Source organism: Panthera onca, chromosome B4 (assembly GCF_046562875.1).
Source record: "Panthera onca isolate mPanOnc1 chromosome B4, mPanOnc1 haplotype 2, whole genome shotgun sequence".
In the NCBI taxonomy this organism is placed as follows: Eukaryota; Metazoa; Chordata; class Mammalia; order Carnivora; family Felidae; genus Panthera; species Panthera onca.
Window position 1 is genome coordinate 67,400,071 of NC_138345.1, and position 25,705 is coordinate 67,425,775.

At 39.6% G+C, this 25,705-nt stretch overlaps 1 protein-coding gene across 1 annotated transcript in view; it reads right to left on the reverse strand.

Moving 5' to 3' along the window:
* Nucleotides 1-8,289, reverse strand: part of SLC2A13 (solute carrier family 2 member 13) — a 381,521-nt gene extending 373,232 nt beyond the window's left edge. The window contains exon 1 of the mRNA XM_078449949.2: nucleotides 7,622-8,289. Within this exon, the coding sequence (XP_078306075.2) occupies nucleotides 7,622-8,180 (559 nt within the window). The 5' untranslated portion in view covers nucleotides 8,181-8,289. The remainder of the gene's footprint in view (nucleotides 1-7,621) is intronic.
* Between the last annotated feature and the right edge of the window lie 17,416 nt (nucleotides 8,290-25,705).

A 25,705-nucleotide genomic window follows, 5' to 3' on the forward strand; every position in this document is an offset into this window, starting at 1 on the left:
AAGTGCAGTGAGAGAATACAAATGCTATTCACGCTTTATTTAGGTAACATGATGAGTTTCTGGTCTACCAGTGGAGAGGAGTCATGGTGAAAAACACATATTGCAACAAGTTAAATGCCATGAGCATGGCTCAGAGAAAGTATCAACATTTTGCAGCGGCCCACTAAGAAAGCTTTCATGATCACGCTGGACCTGGCAGAATGAGTAAACATCCTACAGATACTTTTATTGTAGAGTTAACAACACATTACTGTGTTCTCATGTTTGTCTTTCCCCAGTAAGGTCTTTTAAGAACAGGGATTATTTTTCTCTGAGTCTCTCTAGCACTCAACAAAGTCATCACTCAGAAAATGGCTGTGGGACAGGGGTAGAGAGAATGTAATGGAAAAGCCCATTCCAAGAAGAGATCAGAAGCTTAAAGGGAAAAGCAGAAAAGGCATTTTTAAAATTTTAGTTGCTGTGCCACAGGCAGTATCTCTGTGCTGTTCAACTCCCGGGGCCCAGTTTTCACCGTATTCCATGTGAACGCAGCCCCGGGGGGGGGGTGGGGGGGTGGGGGGGGGGTGGTATGGAGCCCCTGGCGTTGCACAACTCAACAGCCCCGACTACAGGCATTGCTGTCCACAGCCCTTAGCGAGATAAAGAAATGTCCTAACCAACTCTGCTTTTCTCACTGACATTCCTTATGTGCCACAGCTGTACGTTTGAACTCATGTACTTTTTTTTTTTTTTAATTTTTTTTTTTTTCAACGTTTTTTATTTATTTTTGGGACAGAGAGAGACAGAGCATGAAGGGGGGAGGGGCAGAGAGAGAGGGAGACACAGAATCGGAAACAGGCTCCAGGCTCCGAGCCATCAGCCCAGAGCCTGACGCGGGGCTCGAACTCACGGACCGCGAGATCGTGACCTGGCTGAAGTCGGACGCTTAACCGACTGCGCCACCCAGGCGCCCCTGAACTCATGTACTTTTAACTCATGTTAAAAGTTTCTATTTTAAAAGTAACATCCACATGATATCGTGGAAAATAATAATGCCAGTTTCAGAGAGAAGTGGCAGTTGTCACAGCGCAGTTGAGCACGGTCAGACTCCAAAGCCAGACTTCTTGGGCGCTAACTCAGGTTCCGCCCCTCAGGAGCTTTGTGACCATGAGAAAATCACTTCCTCTCTTTCCGTCTAAATGTCTTCATCTTAAAAAGAAAAAGAGGGGCGCCTGGGTGGCGCAGTCGGTTAAGCGTCCGACTTCAGCCAGGTCACGATCTCGCGGTCCGTGAGTTCGAGCCCCGCATCGGGCTCTGGGCTGATGGCTCGGAGCCTGGAGCCTGTTTCCGATTCTGTGTCTCCCTCTCTCTCTGCCCCTCCCCCGTTCATGCTCTGTCTCTCTCTGTCCCAAAAATAAATAAAAAACGTTGAAAAAAAAAAAAAATTTAAAAAAAAATAAATAAAAAAAAAAGAAAAAGAATATTACCTGCCTGGATTCTTATGAGGCTTCTGTGAATATACGCAAAATGTTGAGAAAAGTAGCTGGCACAGAGTAAGTGCTGGACAAGCGTTAGGTGCTGTTTCCTGGGCACTGGGAGCTAAGTCGATTGCCTATTCACATTCTGCCATGAAGACTGACTTCTGAGACTCCCCCGGTGCTGGACAGAGAGATGATGAAATCAGAGACAGAAGAACGCTGATCACATGCTGGTGACCCCCCGTGACACTGCGGTCTTGCTGTGAAGTGAAATTCTTGCCATGTGGCTTCTGACACACAGTCCAGACCGCATCATTCCTAACAGTGGTGCTATTATTTAATAAAAGGCTGAAACATACAGCATGCAGTACTCCCAACTCAAGTTTAGAAGTATCTGTAAAACTTGGCTATCAGGGAGATTACATTTTAAATGTAGAAAACACGTTTTGGGGTTTCTGGTGAGATTTTCCTCCTGACAAAGTTTTCTCCACAGAAGTGCTCCTACTATTTACTCTGAAGGTCGAAGGAAGAAGAAAGTGAAGAGAAATGAAAAGAGCTGTAGACTGGGAGGATTGCATCAAGGAACCAAGCTGGATCAGAAAACGAAAAAAATAGTCTCCTGGACTTTTCAGTAAGAAGGCAAAGACTGCTTGCTATCTGAGATCTACCAGCAGGTGCTAGATCATTAGATGTGTTAAAGCCAAAGACACCAGAGCAAAGTCAGTCAACTTAGACTGTGTTCTGGCTTTGAGCTTAAAACATAGAAAGAAATGAGGATGAAAAAGAATGTTTTATACTGAAGTCACTAAACAACTCACACAACTCATGTGAACAGATTTCTGTCCTCTTACTGTAACTCACTCGAGAAGGGTGTGGCCGCAACACTACTAGGCAAACATAATTAGGTCATAACCCTCCCTGTAACTCTGCAATGTCAAGGCTACCAGAGAGAAAAGTGGGGAGGGGCAGGGGTTACATACATAATGTGTGTGAAACAAGGAAACAGAGGAAGTGAAACAAAGTTTTACTTTACGTGTCAGTTTCATGCTGGTAGAGACCATAAATCCAACAAAGAAATCCTGCTTTAAGAGATGAAACTGAAAGAAATGGCAACTGGTCCGGGGGCGGGGGAGGGAGGTGGGAGGGGGAGGTGAGGGAGTAGAAAAGAAAACAATTGCAAAAAAGTAAAAATAAAAGTACATCAGCTGATATTTTAAAAATCTGGTTGATTCTGACTAACCTTGCTTACCTCACAGGAAATTCTTTATTGACATTAATCTCAGTAACGAATGAGTCTTTGATCCAACAAGACTTCACATTTGCTTTGCATCAAAGAATAAGAATTCAAAGTGCTATTTGGGGGAAAAAAAGTCATATTGTTAAAAATATTACTCAACAAGTTATAAGAGACCGATTCCAAGCAGCAATATGCAGCCACAAACTGTGTTCCAGCAGAGGGAGCACCGGGACAGAGGCAACACCGGAGAAACTGATGTAGATCTAAGATCGATTCAATAACCCAGCGCTATGTAAATCAACATGTCAATTCCCAGGAAAGGTTTTGAATACTGATGAATATCTGAATATCTGTATTCCCTACACAGGCACTAAATCATTGCTTATAACGAACAGTAGACTACATGCCAACACTGTGGGGAAAGGGCTAAATTAGACAGCCTGGTCCCAAAACCCAACTCTAGACACCAGCGAAACCAACCTGAGAAACCAAAGGAAACTCTGGTGAAAACAAAAACCTAAAATAATGCCCTACTCAAACAGGCACTCAGTAAGCTGATTTTTTTTTGCAACTTGTAAAGAAAACAGAATCCTTAAACTAAAGCAAACACTAATACCAGATTCCTGATGCTTCTTTTACCGTGACTCATTTAATACAGATTAACTACACTCTATTGCTTGACAGCTTTATCTTTCTCAAAGGTTTCTGTTGAAGGCCCCACAGACTCTTCCCATTCCCGTAATTCCTGGCCACTTGCTATGCTTTACTCACCCTGGAGTAACCATTTCAGCAAAGGATTTCTTTTCTTTTTTTTTTTTTTTAATTTTAACGTTTATTTATTTTTGAGACAGAGAGAGACAGAGCATGAACAGGGGAGGGGCAGAGAGAGAGGGAGACACAGAATCTGAAACAGGCTCCAGGCTCTGAGCTGACAGCACAGAGCCCGACGCGGGGCTCAAACCCACGGACCGTGAGATCATGACCTGAGCCGAAGTTGGATACTTAACCGACCGAGCCACCCAGGCGCCCCAAAGGATTTCTAATACTACAAAGTTCAAAGAAGCAAGAAGATTTCGGGAAGAAAGTGAGAGTTTAAAAGTTGGGGGCTGGCGGAAGACCAGATACAAAGGATGTTTAATCTGGTTGTATCATTTCCAGCTAAAAACCTCCCATGACTGTCCCTGTATAGGAATGGCCAATTAATCCTAATCAGTCCAACCCTCCCCCCAATGAGCACCCCCATCACCACCCTTCACTCACTTTATGCTTCAAATACTGCTTTGATTGTTCTGTGCCTTTACATCTGCTGTTAATGTTACTTTAAATGCCCAGCAGAGTAATATAAAGAGCAAAAGACTCTGAGTCTTTGTTTTTTTTTAATCTTGACTTTGTACCGGTGACCTTGTCATTTAACTGCTGTAAACTATTTCCACATCCAGCAAAAGGGGAACCTGTGCCCCATCTATTTCAGAGTTAGAAGGATTAAATGAGATAGCATATGTAAGTAATGCAGGGTGCCTAATAGAAACCAAAGCACTAAATACATATTAGTTCCTTTCCCAGCTCCCTCTATATCCACTGAACTCCTACTCACCCTTCAAACCCCAGTTTAAATGTTTCTGTAAAACCTATGTGTTCTATTTACTTCTCTCCAAAAGAATCCATTGCCTACTCTGTTTCCCGCTCTTAGAGAAACTTTTGTTGTATTTTAATCATTTGTCGATGATCTTTCTATTAGAGAATGAACACCTCCAGGATGAGATTTTTTTTAATTACTGCCTACTCCAAATCTGACAGAATCAATAATACAGCTTACTTAGCATTTTGTGAATAAATGAATGATTTCTTTAAACTGTTAGAAACTAAAACCCTTAGATGGCCTTTCAAATATTCTGATAATACACTTTTAAGAAAAATCCCATTTTAAAGTGGTACCCTAACAGAAAGGAATTATTATTATTTTTTTTAACATTTACTTATTTTTGAGACAATGTGAGAGAGAGTGCAAGCGGCAGAGGGGCAGACAGAGGGACAGACAGAGGGAGACAGAATCTGAAGCGGGCTCCAGGCTCTAAGCTGTCAGCACAGAGCCCGACGCGGGGCTCGAACTCACGGACCGCGAGATCATGCCCTGAGCCAAAGTCGGATGCTTAACCGACTGAGCCACTCAGGCGCCCCTGGAATTATTTTTTTTTTTAATGTTTCTGCTCACTATTCATTTAATCAACAAGTGCCTCCTACAGGCTAGGAATACAGCCATGAACAAAATGAACAAAAGCTATGTCCCCATGGGCTTTGTATTTACCACAGGTAAATCTGTGAAAGAAATTATCACTGCAAACTTGTCTGAAAAGATATCAAAAGCCACATTTTGTCTTATTCATCATCTACTAAGAATGAAAAGGACCAAAAAACAAAAATAAAAAAAAAAATTCTCACCACACATAAAATTTAACTACTTAAAAAGAAGTAGCATGAAATTAACCCAGATTTAGTGTACTAAACAAGCAAAACTGATTTAAAGTCCCTAAAAAAAAAAAAAAAAAAAAATCATGTTAGGGACCCATTTCCTTGCAGCTAAAAAGAATTCTGTGACTTCTCCTTTGGGAAGTAAGTAATTTTTGTGACTTAAGGATGTTACATGTACAACATGCTCTGCACAATCCTAATTCGAAACGTGGCCTATTTCAAAGCGTGTTTATGACCTTAACATTCCTCATTTGATAAGAAAGCTTTTATGGTACTCTGTAGCAATGCTTCTATTCGAAGGGTCTTTCAGAGAAGGGAGGTGGGTCACACCAGGACCAGATCAGGACCACGTCTCAACTGGGATGCACCGTCAGGCAAGCAGCCCAAGTGCCACAGAATGAGGCTGAAGTAAGAGGTGTCTATGGTTCCTGCACACCAACTCTTCCGATCTTACCTCAGGTTTAATCCTCTTTGTCGCATCCACCTTGTTCCCCAAGCAAGCCCTATGCTTTCCTTTCTTTATTCATTCCCTGGCTGAGAAGGTCCTTCACGCATCTCTGTCCAAACACCACTCATGCATCAACAATCCAATTCCAGGAGGAAGCCCTTCCTTTCAGCTTCTGTTAGGGAACTGTACCCTTTTTGAATGCATCAGCCCTCTCTCCGGGGAGAGACTTTCTTATGGAGCCTGGCAAGTCCTACCTGGCTTTATTCCCACCCTGCTACTCTTACAACACAGTATCTCCAAGGGGGCCTTACACACAACAGGGGCTCAATTTTCCCAGCCAATAAAAAAGAGTACACATAATATCCAAATACACAATACTTGCCATGCTTCATTCAAAGATCTCTGTAAAACATTATTCAGTTTCCAAATCACAAGATTCGGTCTCACTGAACATATCTTGCGACCTACAATTATGTTTATCTCTAGGTCAGAAGAAACAATAAACATGGTCCAGGTGTCCCAAGCAGAGAATGCTGAGAATACTGAGGAAAGAAACCTGATCACTTGGCTTTAACCACAGGTTATTTATCGAAGGGTCCTGAAGGCACAGGTAGTTCCTCTACAGACAGGTTTCATTTCAGCTGTACTTTCTGGTCATTTGGGACCTTCATGTGCCAACTTAATATTTTACTGAGAGCCTTGCCCTGCTTCAGTAATTAACAGTACAATAAACAAAAGAAAGGTCAGCAATGAAATAGTTTGGATGTAAAGTGCAGTGAGCTGGGGTTTAGGCTCACGGTTCCTGAACGTGGAATTATATAAATGGGTCTCACTTCCTCTTACAGACTGCAAGGAAGGGGGTGAAATACAGACTATGTCAAACAAGTGGTGAATGGACAAATCTTTAGGAGTTCTAGGTTTCAAGAGCTTTCAAGTCCCAGTCATAGGGAGAAAAAAAATACTTCAACAGCACCCTAAAGGAAACAAACTGAAGTATGGGATGAAACATTTATAAAGCATCAGCAGTGTGTCTTAGAAAAATTACTAGTGAGATTTATGTCTCAACCCCCTACTTTCCCTCAAAAGTGCTTTCTAATAATACCAAGCACATTCCAAACAGCTTCCGTCTGCCAAGAACTTGCCAATTGTGCCTCCCCTGCTCAGCAACCAGGGTGAAAAATCAATGCCAGGGGAACCTTAATCCTTTCATTTTTAAAGTAATTGCAAACATCTATCTTGCTGGGCATTTATCCACAGGGGGAGTGGCTCCTAAATGAATTTAATAAGTGAACATGACCTTTAATAGATAATTTGGTTCCCAACAGGAAAGCAAGAGAGGCAAAAGGAAAAAGGAGAATGGGTGGATATGGATTTAAAGGAAAAAGTTAGAAAAACAAGGAATTCACTTGGGGAAAACATGAAAGCAAGAGGTAATACAATAGTAAAAACAATAGGAGAGAAAAATAATACTACATCTAAAGATAAATAACTAAATAAGAAAAGAGTAGGGGTAGCAAAGAAAAGAGTCCAGAATCACTTAATTAACTTTAGAAATTATCTTACTGGGGCTTTAAAACTGATAAGTTCAGAGCTTGGAATCCTAGAAAAAGAAAGGGGCTAGCAGTAAAAAAAAAAACAAAACAGTGAGACGCTACAGGAAGGAGACCTTCCTCTCATAAGCCCTAGGGGGGCATCAGGTAGGGCTGGATGAAGGTGATGAGTGGAATTCCTAGAAGTACTGAGATATGCAACAATCACGCGGATTCACTTGTCCGTGAGTGACAGAAGATCCCACGCGGGCTCCGGGGAGCCCACAGCGAACACCACCCACCTCCGCCGCCCCACAACCTTCGCGGGAGCCTTTGATGATGGAGTAACAGACAGATGGGCTCTCAAGGAGCAAGAGAAGCGAGAATTCTCGGGACCAGCAAGCCCCGACGGGAACCCCGGAGGGGCAAAAGGAATGCAGCGACCAGGGCCAAGGACGCCCTTCCAAGAGCGCGAACTCACCGATGCCGAGCCCCACGACCAAGCGGCCGGCGAGCAGCGTCTCCTTGTTGTTCGCCGCGGCCAGCACCGCGGAACCGGCCGTGAAGAGGGCACTGGCCAGCAGGATGGCGGCGCGGCGGCCGAAGACGCCGTTGAGGGCCCCGCCGGCCAGCGCCGAGACGGCGGCCGCCCCCACCGTGCTGGACACGAGCAGCTCCTGCCACAGCGCGTCCAGGCTGAGCTGCCGCTTGAGCAGCAGCATGGCCCCCGACACCACGCCGGTGTCATAGCCGAACAGGAAGCCGCCCAGCGCGGAGAAGACGGCCACCACGTACACGAAGGCGGGGGTCTCGTCCTGCTGGAACTGCCGCCGCGCCGCGCGCTCCAGGTCCCCGACGCCGCCGCCGCCGCCCGCGCCCGCGCCCTGCAGGCTGGCGCTCGACTCGGCGGCCGCCAGGAGGCTGCGCTCCCCGGCCGCGCTCGCCGCGTCCGGCTCCTGCTGCTTCCTGCGCCGCTCGCCCATGAGGCTGCTCAGGCTCCGCAGCGTGTACTCCACATTCTCGCTCGCCTTGCGGGACATAGGGCAGGGGCCCGGGACTTCCCGGGGGGACGAGGCTCCGCGGGCCGGCGGTCTCGGAGGGCTGGACAGCCCGAGAGGGCAGGAGCAACGGCCGCCGCCTTCGTCCTCCGGGCTCCCGCTCCGGCTGCCACGGCCGCAGCCGCCGCCGCCTCCGCGGCCGCTCCGGGGAGAAAGTTGCTGCCCGCCGAGCTCCGGCGCTGCGGAGTTGGAGGCTGGCGGGTCTCACTCGAGACTCACGCCCCGCGCCTGCCGAGCTGGCGCTGCGGAGCGGGCGGGAGGCGGGGCCCCGGGTCACGTGCACCCTGGGCCAGCGGGGCAGGGCCGCGGAGAGGCTCCGCCCCCTCTCTGGGCGGGGCCAGGCTCAAGCCTGCTGGGACCTCCAAACCCCGCCCTCCTGGTTGAGGGCGACCTGTGACCAAGGCTCCTTAATTTAGGGGACTGGTATCTGCAGGGAATGAACACTGGCTTGGGGGCCGCAACTGGGGAGCAGGCCAATGTGGGAATGCCAAATAATAGGCTTCCAGACGGCAGAAACGGCCTGCAATGCTTGCACGGTATGGGAGGCTAGGGAGAGAACCCCTCAAAACATCCTGATAGGCCTTCTAACAACCTGGGGCTGGCCAGAGCTGGAAAGGGCCTAGAAAATATATGCTGGTATGGCACATGGCAAGCCTTCCTTCTTTTATAACATTGTGACATAACTGAGTTTGTTCTGGAGCATTCAGGACTGTATCCTCCCATTTCCATAAGCAGTTTCTTCTCATTGCCAGTCCTTCCTCAATTTATGCTTATTGCAAAGACATGGTGCATCTTAATTCTTTGAGGAGATAATGTATCTCCCCAGGTGAATGCCAAAATTCCTTCCATGAATCCCTGATGTGTAAAGGAAGATTTACATTTATACATTCTTGTATAACCAGGTAGTTCCCACTGGTAGAAAGTAAACCCCTAGAATCCAATCTGTGATTTAATAGGCAACATCCACCTCCCTTCCCCAACATGCTTACCAAAAAAAGAAGGATGTGCCTTATTTTCTTGTAACAAAGCAAAGATGGCATTATTTGTGACCAATTTTTTTTAACTGTTGAATTCATCGCCAGTTGTTGAGTCCCCTCCCTCCACTTTGATTTAAATCATTTGTAAATCATTTTATACAGTTACACTTCAAAAGAGAAAGAAAGATTACCTTGACTCTAATTTGCTTTCATCTTCAGGCTGAGGGCACGAAGTAAAGCAGGATAGGATTCGATTTCTCACAGTTCCAGATCTCTTTTATTTCCTCTTTTCGAGCAAAAGATCCTTAGCCTCAGACCTATTTTTCATGAAGTCTAAACGATTTCCCTTTTAGAGAAAGGGATTTTGTCATCCCTATTTCAATAAAAAGTTATATTAGAATTTGTCAAAATTGCTTTCATTTGGATTATCTGTCATGATTATCTCCATAATATAACACTTTCTTTTCCAGAGACCAGGACAAAACGGATGAATGAGCTCAGAGGACTTAACTGCTTAAACTTACTGTGTGGCATTAAAGCAAGGCTCTATCATCATTCCCAGAGATCAGTTAAAGAGAGAGAGCTTTTAGCTCCGGAGCAAGGAATTCTTTAATATTCAGACTTGAGGAAAGATTCAAGTGAGAGCGTTAGCTTTTTCCGCCTCTATTATAGTAAGCCTGCGCCCCCTAGTGGTGAGTCGGTTCACCACTGCTGAAGAGACAGGCTCCCCCGATGAGATTCATCTGATACTGGTTAACAGTTCCTCTTGCTGAGATGCAACAAACTGTCTTTCACTCCAGGCAGGTGTACTGAATGCTCCTGAGCATCCCTTGCTGAAGATTCAGATTTTGTGTCACGGAACACTAAACCACTTAAAATTGTTCTGCTCTGTATCATTAGTGGATTTATATACCTAAGGTCAGTTTACATCTAAAAAGAAATATGACATGAAAAAAAAAAGGCATCAGAAAGTTAAGCAGAGTTCTCTCTGGCATTGGAAGGAGCCAAGTTTATTTTAGTACCTGAGATGAGTCCTAAATGGAGTTTCCTGGACTCTGCCTCAAGTGCAGACTGTGTGAAATGGAAAACTCATCACCAGAGAATCAAAAGGCATGAGTCCCATCACAATCACTGTTTCACTGTGCAACTTCAGACAAGCCTCTAGATTAGATTGTGCTTTGTTTGTATTGTTTGCAGAACAGGTAAATGGTGCCGCAACTACTCATTGACTAGAGTAAGCATGAAAATGTATTTTAAGATATAACTGGTTACCATTGCAGGGTAAATACGAATTATAAGAATCATTATTGGTTTGCAAGGTAAGTTCTAAAGCCTCTATTTTAAGTACATTTGCTTTACAAACCTCCAGGAACACTAAGGACCTGTCATAGAAGAGGGAAAGGAGAAGCTTTAGTTACACTGCTGCAGATCCTGAATATCAAAGACATTGGTCACTAATGTAATTCAATAGATGTTGTTATTGTTGGGAGGGGGTGGTGGGGTTGGTAACAGAGTGTTGTCTTTGTTTATTGGATGCTTGTTTTTAATTTTATGAGTAATTGATCCTTTTTGTAAAGCAGTCTAAGAAAAAACACATAAATCTCTTACCAATCATCTCTCCTGCCACTGTAGCCCCCCTTCCCCAAAGATAACCACTCCTAGCACTTTGAAATGTATCTTTCTAGAATTCATGAATTTATATGTATGTATTTATATGTACACAATAAAATGCAGAGATTGTCTTGTTTTTGCATTATTTAGATTGCAAAGGAGAAAAAAAACAAAAACAAAAACAGACCAAACAGGTTTAAGCCAAAATCATAGGAGAGAGGGATACTTTATTGGTTCTTGTCTCTAAAAAGTTTGTAATAGGCTGGTTTCAAGGTAGCTGGATGTAGGACTCAAACTCCAGGAGGTCACCAAAAGACTTTGCTTCATCTCTCCACTTTGCTTCTTGATACTTTGGTGCCATTTTCAAATTCCATGTGGTGGTCACGTGGCTACAGCAAGCTCCAAACTCTATATCCACTTATATCTAAGGGGCAAAAAAAAAAGGGTTTCTTTCTCTGAAGTCCTCAAAAACTTATTGTACAGTATCCAATTGGATCTGTCAATTATGTGCCGCTCCTTGACCCAGTTACCATAACTGAGAGATTGTTTGCTGACCAATTAGAGCCGATCAGGGCCCACATCTTGAGTTGTGAGTGCAAGTAAATCATGGCTGAGGTTGTGAAACCTGGGGTACTATTTTCCCAGAAGACAAGCAAAGAAATCCTGGACTATATAATCAACAGATTTGAGTTACCATGAGTAACTAGTACAATTACATGGCATAAAAACCAAGTAAAGCATTTCAAGAATGAGAGACTGGCTAAGAGGATCAAACATATTGCATAGACATCAAAGAGAATAAAAATTATTTTGAATTCATTGAATATTACCCAAAGAAAGTCAGTGGTGAAGATCTAATGTACACCACCATGACTATAGGTAATAGTTAATAATAGTGATATATTGTACACTTTAAATTTGCTAATAGTGTATATCTTAAGTGTTTTCACACACAAAAAAAACTGTTAGGTGATGAATATACTATATGCCAATTAGCTTGATTGTGGTCATTATTTCACAATGTATATCAAAACATCACATGATACGCCTTAAATATGTATAGTTTTTGTTTATCAATCATACCATAGTAAGGCTGGGGGCGGGGGGGGGGGCGGTGAAAGATTTCTGCTGAGAATCAGAATGTTCGTTTGATGGTCATATGTTCAGAAACCCAGTAATGTCAGAACCCTGCCCTATTGACCATTCCTCCTATCTGTACATGTAATAGACAATAGCAGCATCAGAATAAACGTATTATATTTTAATAGGTACAACAGTAAATCATAGTCCCATGGCATGGTTATGTAATATAAAAATAGGTGCTTAGGAGGTCCCCCAAAATCTTGGGTTTTTTTGACTTGCTCTAAGGAGGAGTAGGAGGGAGGGAGAAAGGAAGGGTAAGAAAAAATGGATGATCAGCATGCCCCACTAGAGCAATGCCCTGTCTAGATCTGCTGCTTACTACAGGGAGACAGGGGGCAGGAAACCCAAAACAAAGCATGAGTCATAGATGATATTTTAACACACATTGACCCTGCCCACTAATAACCATGACCCAACCAGTAGTAGAACCTGTAACACAATGTAATATTTCCTTTTCCTTTGGGTGGGGCCTCTCCCTACTCAGAGACTCTTAAGAGAGCAACTGCAATTAAGAGGAAAATAGCAAACAAATGCCGCATTTTCTAGAAATTTCTTGGTGCATGTAATAAAGGAGGGACTAGCTTAAAGAGTTATCATCAGGACCAAGAGTAAGGGTGGAGGCGTCAGGCATGACTTGAATTTATTCATATGCTGAAGTGAAAAGAAGAAATTGACAATTCAAGAGCCTGAATGATTGGTAAAGCAAAATCCTGAAGAAGGCAAGGAGAATAATAGCAAGATCATTAGGGGAGAGGCTAATCTAGCCATAGGGAGAAGGACCACTTCTTCATCTGAGAAAAAAAGGGAAGCAAAAAAAAAAAAAAAAAAAAAAAAGGATAGCAGGAAAGAACATGGTATTAATAACAAGAATGGGGAAAGAATTCTGTTAAGTGAATAATAGGGCGGGGAAGGGGGGGATAGAGTAAACCTGGATATTGTAAACAGAAAGACCTAAGTTCATATCTCTACTCTGCTACTTACTTGACTATGTGAACTCCAGCCACCTAACTTATTTTCTAAGTTTCAATTTTCTTCTCTGTAAAAGGGGGATGATAATATTGCATCATTATTTACATAGTTTCAGTTATGAATAAGAGAAAGTGCATATTCAAACTATGTTATTATACACTACAGAAATGCATTGTTGCAGACATTTGATGTCAGAGGTGGGCAGCATCAGGAATGGTATGATCAGTCTTCAAAACATGGTTATCAAAAATCCAAATTCTATCCTTTTCTCCCCTCTACTATTCTTTGTGTACATATTAGTTTTGCCCTCCACCTGGCCTCCCCCACAGTGGTAAGAAAGCACTAACATTTCCCGGTATCATATTTTTCCAATGTATACAAAAAAAATGTAGTGCCTAGTCCCTACCCTGAACTGTAATATCTTCCAAGTAGTAAGAGACCCATATGACCATATATGAAAATACCTAACAATACAAACCAGATTGTACCAAATTTTTGCTAGAGACAAAAATTCCAATAGCACTCCACTTTGATTACATGTCAAAATATTCCTTATTGACCCAAATGAGTAGCTACAAATGATAATAGTTGAAAGAAAGCAACTTGGCTTGCCATTTCAAGAACTCTAAGCAGGATCCAGTAATCTGAAATGAGAGCAGTGGGAAGGAAGCATTTGCTTCAAAGTGGAATCACTAATGAAACTAACAAGAACTCACCTTCTTTAATTGAGAAGTGATTTATTTAGTGTGATGCTGGTTCTTCAGCCAAATTCAATCTTTTGGTTAGCAGTGGAGAATACTTTTCAAATGTTATCTTGTGACATGATGAGCTCCTCACTAAACACTTTGCTTTAAACAATTCAATAGGTTTTGTTTTGTATTTGGAATCCAAATTGTAAAATCAGTTGCAATAGTGACAGTCTGAAGTTTTAAGCATGGTGATATTATGAATCTGCTTTGCCATATTGAGTGTATTTATCATGTTAAAACTAAGCAAAATATTGATCTGAAACAATCATCTTGTATTTTATATTTGATTTGTGAAGTTATTTGGATAAATCAATAAATTCCTCTCTCCTATGTTATCCTCTTAACTTGAAAGAACTACAAACTTTTAATTTGAGAATACAAATTGTATAACTCCTTGTTCATGTAAGTTGCATAGCATAAATACTGCTTTGAAGGATGCTTTGTCTTCCCCAGCCAGTAGTACTGTGAACATGTAAAATATGCTCATTAAACTAACTTAAGGCAAAAAATATTTCAGCCAGAGTGGCCAACCTCAATGTTTCCAAAGAATGCTATTATAATTTCCCTCCAGATTCTCTCTCATGATTTTTACACTGTATACCATGGAATATCTTTATATCTCAAATGCACTAAATGACACTTGAGTAATGCTGAAATTACTCTCATCTGATGTTGATGGTGAGTCAACAGGTGTGTGACAGAGAACCTTTATGGTGAAAGTAGGAGCATTCACTACTCTCTTCCTGTGATTTTCTCAAAGTAGGGGCTCTTACAAAATGTGTCTTTAAAAGTGTTATTAGAGAAGTTTTATCTGTAAGTCAGCTCACAATCTAAAAGCTTTAGTAAATGAAATCACAAACTAAAAGCTTTAGTAAATAGTGTTCATCACTATTTCCCGTGTCTAACACATTGCTGGTACATATAGGGGCTCAATAAATATTTATTGAATGAACAAACTGAGTGGATGAGTGAGTGATATCAGTCAGTATGGAATCTGTTTGGCTTGGGTCCATAACTCATCACTTTCCATATCTCTACATAATATAACGAAATAACAAGTTGAAATAATATGAAGTATCTGTGTAACATACCATCTGACCCCAACTCTGTATGTAACTCAAGCAGTGTCAGATTTTACTAAAGCATGTCTTTTCCTAAGAAATGCATAGCATAGAATATAGATTTTAATAGAAATAAATATACAATTTCTTAGCATTTACTTTATGAAAAGCACTTTCTTTTGCACTGTCCTCCATGGTCCTCTTTCCCAGTATTTTCCTGCTGCCCATGTATAAAAAAGCTGATCATATAAATTATTATACACCAAACTATTTAAAAAGACAAAATCATGGTTAACCTGAAAGAAGAGGAGAGGAGAAATCAATGGACTGAAGTTTAATATTTTGAAAGAATTAAATGGTATTTATTTTCCCCAGTTCAAAGCAATAACATAAAAAACAAAACTGTTACAACAGAATTTGAAAATCTTTGAAAAGAAAATCTTGATAATTTTGAAGCTGAAAGCTAAGTCAATATACTTATCAATCAGTGGTGTGTCATCTTGAAAAATTATTTTCAACCCTATGGAAAACAAGAAAGAGATTAACTATTTTAGCAGCCCTTCTCAACTCCCCACCCCCTGCAAAAAAAAAAAAAAAAAAAAAAAAAAAGACAGAGGGAGAGAGAGAGAGAGAGAGAGAAAGGAAAAAATAAAGCTTCCAAGTGCGAAAAAGCATCCCTTAGGTTGCAAAACAAACACATATGCGTTTCTGAGCTGAAGAGCTAAGATAATTTCATTATTTTCTCTGAATCATTGAATTGTTTTAAGAGATGTTTGGATGAATACAGAAAAATCCAGTAAACACGTTATTGCCACTGGCTAATGATGACAGATATTCATCAGGGAGTGATTTGGTAAGAAAATAAGAATGTAATACTGCACTGACAAGGAAAACAAAGTCAATTTCTTCTGTATGATCTTTATTTTGTAAAATTGCCATGAAATTTCCATGCAGGAGCCCTGGAGTAATCACAGCTATTTCTCACAGACCTACAGGCTAAGTGTAGACTCAGCTTCCAATTATCATACTGATGGATGAGTGACTCAGAGTGTGAATGATAGGGTGAAAAGCAGTCGACTATATATACTCTTAATTTTAAAGCCCCTATTGACATTAAGAAACAATGCTTCGGGTTTCTGTTACAGCGTAGGTATGTAGAAAATTGCTTTATGTCTTCTGTTTTTAAAGCCTGTATTGTTTTAAAACTTTCTTTCCAAAATTATGTTCTAATACCACCTGCATTTTTTTTTAAATCTCCCAACTTATATCATACTTTGTGTCCTCCTCTCACATTGGGACAGTCTCTATTTGGGAAACTGCCTGTATTAGGAGTCTCACTTTGTCAAAATAGAAGCCGGAAGCTCACTTTCCCCGGCAACGCTTGGAGTTAGGAGCAGGTATGTAACCCAGGCTCAGCCAATTCAACACCTCTGCACAAGACTTTGATTGGAAGAGAATAACATGAACAGGGAGGCTCTCCGGGAAGTCCATCCTAGAAGGATGGGGGACGCTGGTGGAAGGCTACACCCAGCCTGAAAAGGCGGCAGTGGGGGGCCCATTGGCTATGTGCCACGTCCAAATTTGGCAACAAGAACTGCAGTGTCTTCACCCAGCAGCAGCAGAGGGTCTCCACTGTAGAAGCCAGGATATAGTTGGAAGCATAGCCTGTATGTATGATTCTACGGTTCTAGCAAAACTCTGTGACTTCATACATATCTCATGTATGACAGCCATAGCACGAATGCTAGGAGAGGGGAAATGAAAGTATACACTTGCAGGGGTGGGGCACTGGGCAAAACGGGTGAGGGGTCGTCGGAGATGCAGCGTTCCAGTTATGGAATAAATAATCGTGGGGATAAAAGATACACATAGGTAATATAGTTAATGATCATTGTAATAGCATAGTATGGTTTCAGATTGTAGCTACACTTGTGGTGAACATAGCATAAGGTATAGAGATGTCAAATACTATGTTGTACACTTGAAACTAATATAACATTGTGTGTCAACTATACTCAAATTAAAAAATTAAGTACATTCTTGTAATATTCTCAGACTGTATGTGAAATAGTATATATTAGAGATGTATAACAAAACTTTAGTCATCAAAATAATACAAAAGAGATTACAGTACATTAGCCAAAAAAAAGGAGATAAGGTGAAAAAATAATCTCGATCAAAAAAAGGTAGAAAAAGAGGAAAGGGGGAATGAAGAACAGGTGGGGAAAATAAAAGAAAAATAGCAATGTGATCAGCTTAAGCCCAACCAGATCAATAATCACACTGAAGGTAAGTAGTGTAAGCATACCAATTAAAAGACAAAAATTATCACACTGGATATAAAACACAGAATTCAACAATTTGCTGCCTGTAAGAAACAAACAGTAAATGTAAATGATATGTTAAAGGTTATTATATTTATGTTTATATATTAAATAAAAAAGGATGGGCAAAGATACATCATGCTAACACCATCAAAAGAAAACTAGAGTGGCTAAACTAATACAGACAAATAAGATTTCAGAGCAAACAATATACCAAGATCATTTTAGAATGATAAAGAAATCTATTAAGATTACACAATCCTAAAAGTTTAGGCATCTAAAAACAGAGCTTAAAAATATGTAATAAAAATGCAAGAAAAACAGACAAAACTGGAATTACAGTCAGGGATTCAATACCCCTCTCTCAATAATCGATAGAACTCATATACAGAAACTAGTATATCATAAGCATATTAAAGATTTGGATAACACTATTAACAATACTATTCTAATTGATGCTTGAAGAACATTTCCAACCACCAATAGCAGAATACACATTTCTTTCAAGTATATAAGAAACTATTTACCAAAGTTAGACCATATCTTGGGCTTCAAAATTAGTGCTAATACATTTACAATGACTCATGACATTCAAAGTATGTTGTCTGACCACATGGAATTAAATTAGAATCAATATTAAAGAATCGCCAAATATTTTAAATTTTTTAAATGTTTTTTATTTTATTTTTGAGAGAGAGTGCACGAGCAGGGGAGGGGCAGAGAGAGAGGGAGACACAGAATCTGAAGCAGGTTCCAGACTCTGAGCAGTCAGCACAGAGCCCGATGCAGGGCTCGAACTCATGGACCATGAGATCATGACCTGATCCAAAGTGGACGCTTAACTGACTGAGCCACCCAGGTGCCCCCAAATATTTTAAAAATAAATGTCACACTTCTAAATAAACCATAGGTCAAAGATGGAGTCACAAGGGAGATTAGGAAGTATTTTGAACTGAATGAAAATATATGCACAACAAATTAAAATTTGTGGGATCCCATTTAAATAACTCAGGAGAAATTGAGAGCACTAAACCTCTATAATTGAAAGGGAAATAGATTTCAAATCAATGACCTCAGCTTCAAACTTCAGATAAAAGAAAGAGCAAATGAAACTAAATGGAAGGAAATAATAAAGGTCAGGGTGGAAATCAATGAAGTAGAAGGAAGAAAATAATAAAAGTCAGAATGGAAATCAGTTAAATGGAAAACAGCAATAATCAATGAAATAGAAGCTGTTTCTTTAAAAATAATAAAAGTGATAATTTTCTCACTAGAATGATCAAGGAAAAAAGACAGAAAACACAAATTACCAGTATGAAGAATGAGAGACTTTATATTACTATACGTTCCACAAATATTAAAAGAATAATAAGAGAATATTATAAACATTTCATGCCAAAATTTTGATAAAATGGACATACTCAAAAAGAAAGATATCATCTAAATAGCCTTAGATCCACTAAGAAACCGTGTGTAATTTAAAACTTTTCTGTGAGGACAATTCCAGGTCCCACTGGCTTCACTGGTAAAGTTTACAAAACATTTAAGGAAGAGATACTATGATTCCACACCAACTCTTTTAGAAAATTGAAGAGGAGGGAATACTTCAGCATTATCCTGAGGGAAAGAAATTACTAGATCATGAGGGGAGATTAGAGAGGTAAATGATTTCATTAAATGAAACAATATCCGTATCATAGGAGTTCCAGAAGAAGAAGAGCAAGAGAAAGGAGCAGAAAGTTTACTTGAACAAATTATACTTGAGAACTTCCCTAAACTGGGTAAGGAAACACATCGAAGTCCGAGAGGCACAGAGAACACCCCTCAAAATCAACAAAAATAGGTCAACACCAAGACATATTATAGTGAAACTGGCAAAATACAAAGAGAACAAGAAAACTCTAAAAGCAGCTAGGGGCAAACGGTCCTTAACCTCCACGGGAGACACATAAGGGTAGTAGCAGACCTGTCCACTGAAACTTGGCAGGCCAGAGGGAGTGGCAGGAGATATTCAATGTGCTGAGTAGGAAAAAATATGCAGCCAAGAAACCTTTATTCAGCAAGGCTGTCATTCAGTATAGAAGGAGAGATAAAGGCTTTCTCAGACAAACAAAAACTAAAGGATTTCATGACCACTAAACCAACCCTTCAGGAAATCCTAAAGGGGACTCTGATAGTGGAAAGCAACAAAGACTACAAAGGACCAGAAACATCACAATAAACATGAAATCTATAGATAACACAATGGCACTAAATTGATGTCTTTCAACATCCTATTTCTAAGACCAAAGGCATTACAAGAAAACTGTAAAACCCTCATGTACAGAGATGCAACATTTCTACACAAAGTTTAGAAAATTAAAGCCAACAATATATTAAAAGAATAATTCATCAGTATTAAAAACTTATTTTAACAAAACCATATGGTTATCTCAATAGATGCAGAAAAAAAATAGAAAAAATACAACATCCATTTCCATATTTAAAAAAAAATTTTTTAATGTTTATTTATTTTTGCGAGAGAGACAGAGAGACAGAGTGCAAGCAGGGGAGGGGCACAGATAGAGGTAGACAGAATCCGAAGCAGGCTCCAGGCTCTGAGTTGTCAGCACAGAGCCCTACGTGGGGCTCAAACCCACCAACCGTGAGATCATGACCTGAGCCAAAGTCAGATGCCTAACCCACTGAGCCACCCAGGTGCCCCAGCATCCATTTCTGAAAAAGGAAAAAAAAGTTCTGAGGGTGCTTAGATGGCTCAGTGGGTTAGGTGTCTGACTCCTGATTTCAGCTCAGGTCATGAATTCACAGTTAGTGGGATCAAGCCCCGTGTTGGGCTCTACTCTGACATCATGGATCCTGCTTGGGATTCTCTCTCTCCCTCTCTCTGTCCCTCCCCTGATTTGGAGCTAGTCTCTCTCCCTCTCTCTCTCTCTCTCTCTCTCTCTCAAATAAAACTTTATTTTTTTAAAAAAATTTTTAATGTTTATTTTTGAGAGAGACAGACAGACAGACAGACGTAGTGAAAGTGGGGGGAAGGGCCGAGAGAGAAAGAGACACAGAAACCGAAGCAGGCTCCAGTCTCTGAGCTGTCAGCACAGAGCCCGACGTGGCACTTGAACTCACAAACCATGAGATCATGACGTGAGCCTAAGTAGGATGCTTAACTGACTGAGCCACCCAGGTGCCCCATAAATAAATAAACTTTTAAAAAAAAAGAAGAAAAAAGAAAAAATTCTGAGCAAGGTAGGAATAAAAAGACAACTTAGAGACTGGTAGAAAATATTTGCAAATTTTATATCTGAAAGAAGTCCCATATCCAGAATAAATAAAAATACTCTTGAAATTCAATAATTAAGCAAACAATTCAATTAAAAGATGGGCAAAATAATCAGAAAAACACTTCACCAAAACCTGTATATGGATAGCAAATACGTATATAAAAATGATTAACTTTCATTAGTCATTAGGGAAATGTATTAAAACCTGTGATGAGGCAATTCTACATACCTAGCAGAATGGCTAAAAATAAATATACTGACCATATCAAGTGTTGACAAGAACGTGGTGAGACTGGAACTTTCATCTGTTGGCAGGAATGTAAAATGATACAACCACTTTTGAAAATAGCCTGGCATTTTCTTTAAAAAGAACCATCCCACTTCTAGGTATTTTCTATGGAGATGAAAGTATATGTCCATATGTTTTGTTAATGTTCATAGAAGTTTTACTTGTAGTGAACAAAGAATGAAAACAACCTAAATGTCCATCAACAGGTGAATAGACACACTGTGGTATATGTGTACATGGAAAACTAATCAGCAACGAAAAGTAATGAACTATTGATTTGTTACAATATAGATGAATCTCAAAACAGTCATGCTGAGTGAAACAAACCTAACAAAAACAGTACAAGCTGTGGAGTTCCGTTTATATAAAGTTATATTAAATGCAAATTAATCTCTCATAAAAGAAAGAAAATATTGGTTGTTTCGGGATGGCATTGGGGAAAGGGACACAGGAGGAAGAAATTTCAAAGGCTCTCAAGGAAGCATTTGAGATGGATGGTTATGTTTATTGCTTTGATTGTAGGGATAGGTTTTCATGCATCTGCATGTGTCAAAACTTAGATTGGACACTTTAAATATACGCATTGTATTGAATGTTAATTATACCTCGATAAAGCTATTTTTAAAAGCTTAAATATGTATCTTCTTTCAAAAAAGACATAAAGTACTCTTTCTATTTTATATGTTGACATTATTATTATTATTTTAAACATGTAAAATCTTTTGTCCGTGAGGATGAGAAGGTTGGGGGAAAGATAGGAAGATAGAAAGGGTTTCAGTAGCATCATGAAGCTGCCATACCAGCTATTTCTACCCAGCCCTGTATTCCTCATACATGAGAAAATTAAAAGTGCCAACTTTTAAAAACCACTGATCTTTGGATTTTTTAATTTTTATGTTTTGGTTTCAAGTAGTTTAACTAAAATCTTGACTGATTCAGAAGTGGTACCTGAATAATGCTAAGCCATTAAATGTAACGCTAACCATTAAAAAATGAGTTATCATTATAATACGCATAAGAGTTAGGTGTCCTAAGAAATGGGAAGTATATATTTTAAATGTAGGATTTCTTCTAGATCAAAAATAGCCAAAAAACACATTTACATGTAGCAAGTGCTTACAAACCATGAATCATGTGATATAAGCAAGGTAGGGCTATGAGACTTCTATGAGTAGGCAGAAGAATCAGATACTCATAAATTGAACCCAGTGATATGATTTACACAGCTGTAAATTGCACACTGATATAGGAGTACAAGCAATGCTCACCTGTTCCATCAGCTGCTAACAAGAAGCCAATCAGCACCAAAGCTCAAAGTTCTGGTTGTGAAACCAATCAAAGCTGGTTATGCTGATATTTGATGGGGATGACAGTGATTTCCTCATCAAGTAAGCATCTCTCAACTATTAGAAGATTTAATTTTTTTTAATGTTGATTGTTTTGAAAGATGGGGGGTGGGCAAAGACAGGGGAGACAGAGGATCCCAAGCAGGCTCCATGCTGACAGCAAACAGCCCGAAATGGGGCTCGAAGTGATGAACAATGAGATCATGACCTGAGCTGAAACCAAGAGTCGGATTCTTAACCAACTGAGTCACCCGGGTTCCCCAAAAGATTTAGAATTAAATACAGCTGGCCCTTGGACAGCACAGGTTTGAGCTGCATAGGTCTACTTTTATGCAGATTTTTTTCAGTAGATACATTGGAAAAATTTTTGGAGATGCCAGCCTATTTTATCATTTACTACCATAAAATATACACAAATCTATTACAAAAAGTCAGAATTTTCAGAACTTATGCACACAAACACAAATCATGCATGGTGCCACTGGCAGTCGAGAGAAATGTAAACAAAGATAAAGATGCAGTATTAAATCATAACTGCATAAAATCATTTGTAGTACATGCTGTACTACTCTAGTAATTTCGCAACCACCTCCTGTTGCTATTGTAGTGAGCTCAGGTTTTGTGGGTATCCACCTAAAATGTCGTGTGATGCCAATCATCTCCATGCGGGCAGTAAATGGCATATTACAGTAAAAAGTAACCTCTTCCTGGAGGGCCTGGGTGGCTCAGTCGGTTGAGCAGCCGACTTCAGCCCAGGTCATGATCTCGCAGTCTGTGCATTTGAGCCCCGTGTCGAGCTCTGTGCTGACAGCTCAGAACCTGGAGCCTGCTTCAGATTCTGTGTCCCCCTCTCTCTCTGCCCCTCCCCCACTCATGCTCTGTCTCTCTCTGTGAAAAATAAACATTAAAAAAATTTAAAAATAATAAAAAAGTAATCTCTTCCTGTTCTCGCTATTAGTAAGGTTTTTGGGAAGTCAGTTATATTTGGATTTTCAACTTCATGGGGGGTTGGTGCCCCTAACCCTTGTGTTGTTCAAGGGTCAACTGTACAGAAATGTTAAAAAGAATCAGAATTCATCATATTAACACTTCTATGTGATGGAATCTGAGTATATTTGAAATATCCTTGTAATTTAAAAAATGGACTTTTAGAGCAACATATGTCAAGCATTTAGTTCTAATTTAATAATTTGGTGATTAATTTAGAATTTCAGTTTTAAATTAAGCTCTTATTAAGTGCATATATTGAAACATTTAAGACAACTGAAGAATCGAATTATTTAGATTAATTGAATATCTTCACAAGAACTAATTTTATACTTGAGAAAATTTTAAGTCATATAAAAGTCTTAAGGAAATTGAATATTTTATATTTATAAATATAGTTTAAAATATTTTAAAATGATATTTGGTAACTATCAAACATTATTCAGAAACTGTTGAAATTTACTGAACTTTAAAATAGGTTTGTTGTTTCAACTTAAAACTTTAAAGAAGAATCTTGATAAATTGTATTTCAGATTTTAATATCAAAGGAAATCCTCAGATGATCTTTTCTGCACTGAGAAACCATTCTTAAGGGAATGAAAATCTCACATTTAATAAGACTTTCCTATTTTCATTATGGACTTTGTCCCACATTCCTACCGTCTCTTAAATTCTTACATTCTTAGCCACAAATTCTCTGCTCAAATTTTCAAAAGCATAATTCTTAAGGTTGCAGAAAATTATATATGTATACATGTGTGTTTCTTGTATTAGACACTGAGTTTCATGCAAGTGGAGACTGATCTTTATTCTTCTTTGCCTTCTATGGACTTGGTAGTAAGCTTGGCACAAAGTAGTTTCAGGTGCTTGACGGAGTTCAGTAATCACTGGTGAACGAATTCACCTGTTTTTCTTAACCAGTGCTCTTCCCTAGACCTTGTACACAATTAATCCCAGTATGAGGACTCTTGGCTCTTGTGAGTATATCTCTGGAGGCTTTGGCTCCTTAGTATCTGACTCCCCCTTTGACTTTTGGAAAATTTACTAGTATGCCACTGTTGGTGGAGGCCTCTAGAGTAACCGAAAAGGCCAAATACTTGTTCTCCATAATCTCTGGCAGCTACATGGTGGGTTTATGGTTGAAATTAAGCCAGAATTTAATAAAGACTTGGGAAAACATGCTATGTTTGTAAAAGGCAATCTTAGAACAGATGTTTGTACTTCTATTCCATTGTATTTTACACCATGTTATTTACATGTTTTATTAATCCATCAATTGATCAAATCGTAAGTGACCCGTTTGTCCAATCACTGTTTATCTTGTGTCTATCATATGCCAAGTACCATACCAGGTCATGGGCTCAAGCAGTGACAAGGAGAGACACAGTCCCTTCCCTTATCAGCTTAATTTCTAGTTTTGAAATTAACTTCTAGTCTTAAGAAATAAAATGATTGCAAAGTTTGTTATGTGTTCCGTAGAAAACAAATACAAGGATAGCTGACATGAAAAACAACGGCAGTCAGTAGCCATGGAGTAGCACTGGGATGCTTAGAGTTTTCTTTAACAGGGAACATAAAGGGCCACGATAATATTTTAAGCTAAAACTAAAAGATGGAAAAGAGATAGCCAAGCACAGTAGGAGGAAAACCATTCGTGGCACAGGAAAACAGCATAATCAGGGGACCTGAGGGTGGGATGATTTTGTCATGTTCACATAAGCAAAAGCAGACCATGTGACTAGAACACAGGGCATGAGGGGTGAGGTAATGGAGAATGAGATGATTTTGGAGAAATAGGAGGGGCAAGATCTATAGAATCTTGTAGAATAAGTGTCTTTCATTCATAAACTTCTAATAAATTTTTTATTGATCCTCTGATGTTTTCTTCTCTTCCCTTGATCTTTTGAACTCTAGAATATGAGACATATCATTCATTTAGTCTTTAATATTCTTGCAATACATTCTGTTCTTGTTATTACATTGTAATTGTATAGAAATTAACATTATTCATTTTTGTAGTTCAAGATAATTGTTACTTTTACTGTTAATTCTGCCATCACCAACTTCTCTGGGGCTTTTAAATGCCTGCTTCTAACATAATTCCTCTGATGATGTTCCACCCATAGGTATTTTTGCCTAGGTTTCTTACATTTTGTCTTTGCTTCCACAACTTCCCTAAGCCATATATTTTTTGCTCATTCTTACAAACAGATCATTGTTTTCACCATTTACCTCGCAAACATGATAGTCTACCATGTCATTATAGTGAAATATTTTTCAAGAGTACTTTAGAATTTTTTTAAATTGAACCCTATTTTTTTTACCTCTGAAGTTCCTCATTCGTCTTTTCTTGTTTTATTGCTCAAAGAAACATAGACTTGAGTAGACCTTGGAAATTCTATAGTCTTCCAACTTCATTTTACCAATAACTTTCCTTTAACTTACTATTCATCATACAATGTTTAATAATCTCAATGTAATACTTCCATTTCTTAATTTCTTTTCATTTAAAATAGCCTAACTTTTCTTCATGATCCTTTACAATTTGTATTATAAATGTCTCTGGAGGCTTTCTTAGCAAACCTTGAAAACAGACATTTTAAAACACACACACACACACACACACACACACACATGCACACACGCACACTGAGGATTAATCATCCCTAAACTCCCAGGTAAATAGATTTGTCAGCTACATGTCTATTATGCCAAATTTACATTCATATCCATAAAGTAATAAAAATCTTACTGCTAATATTAACCATTCGAC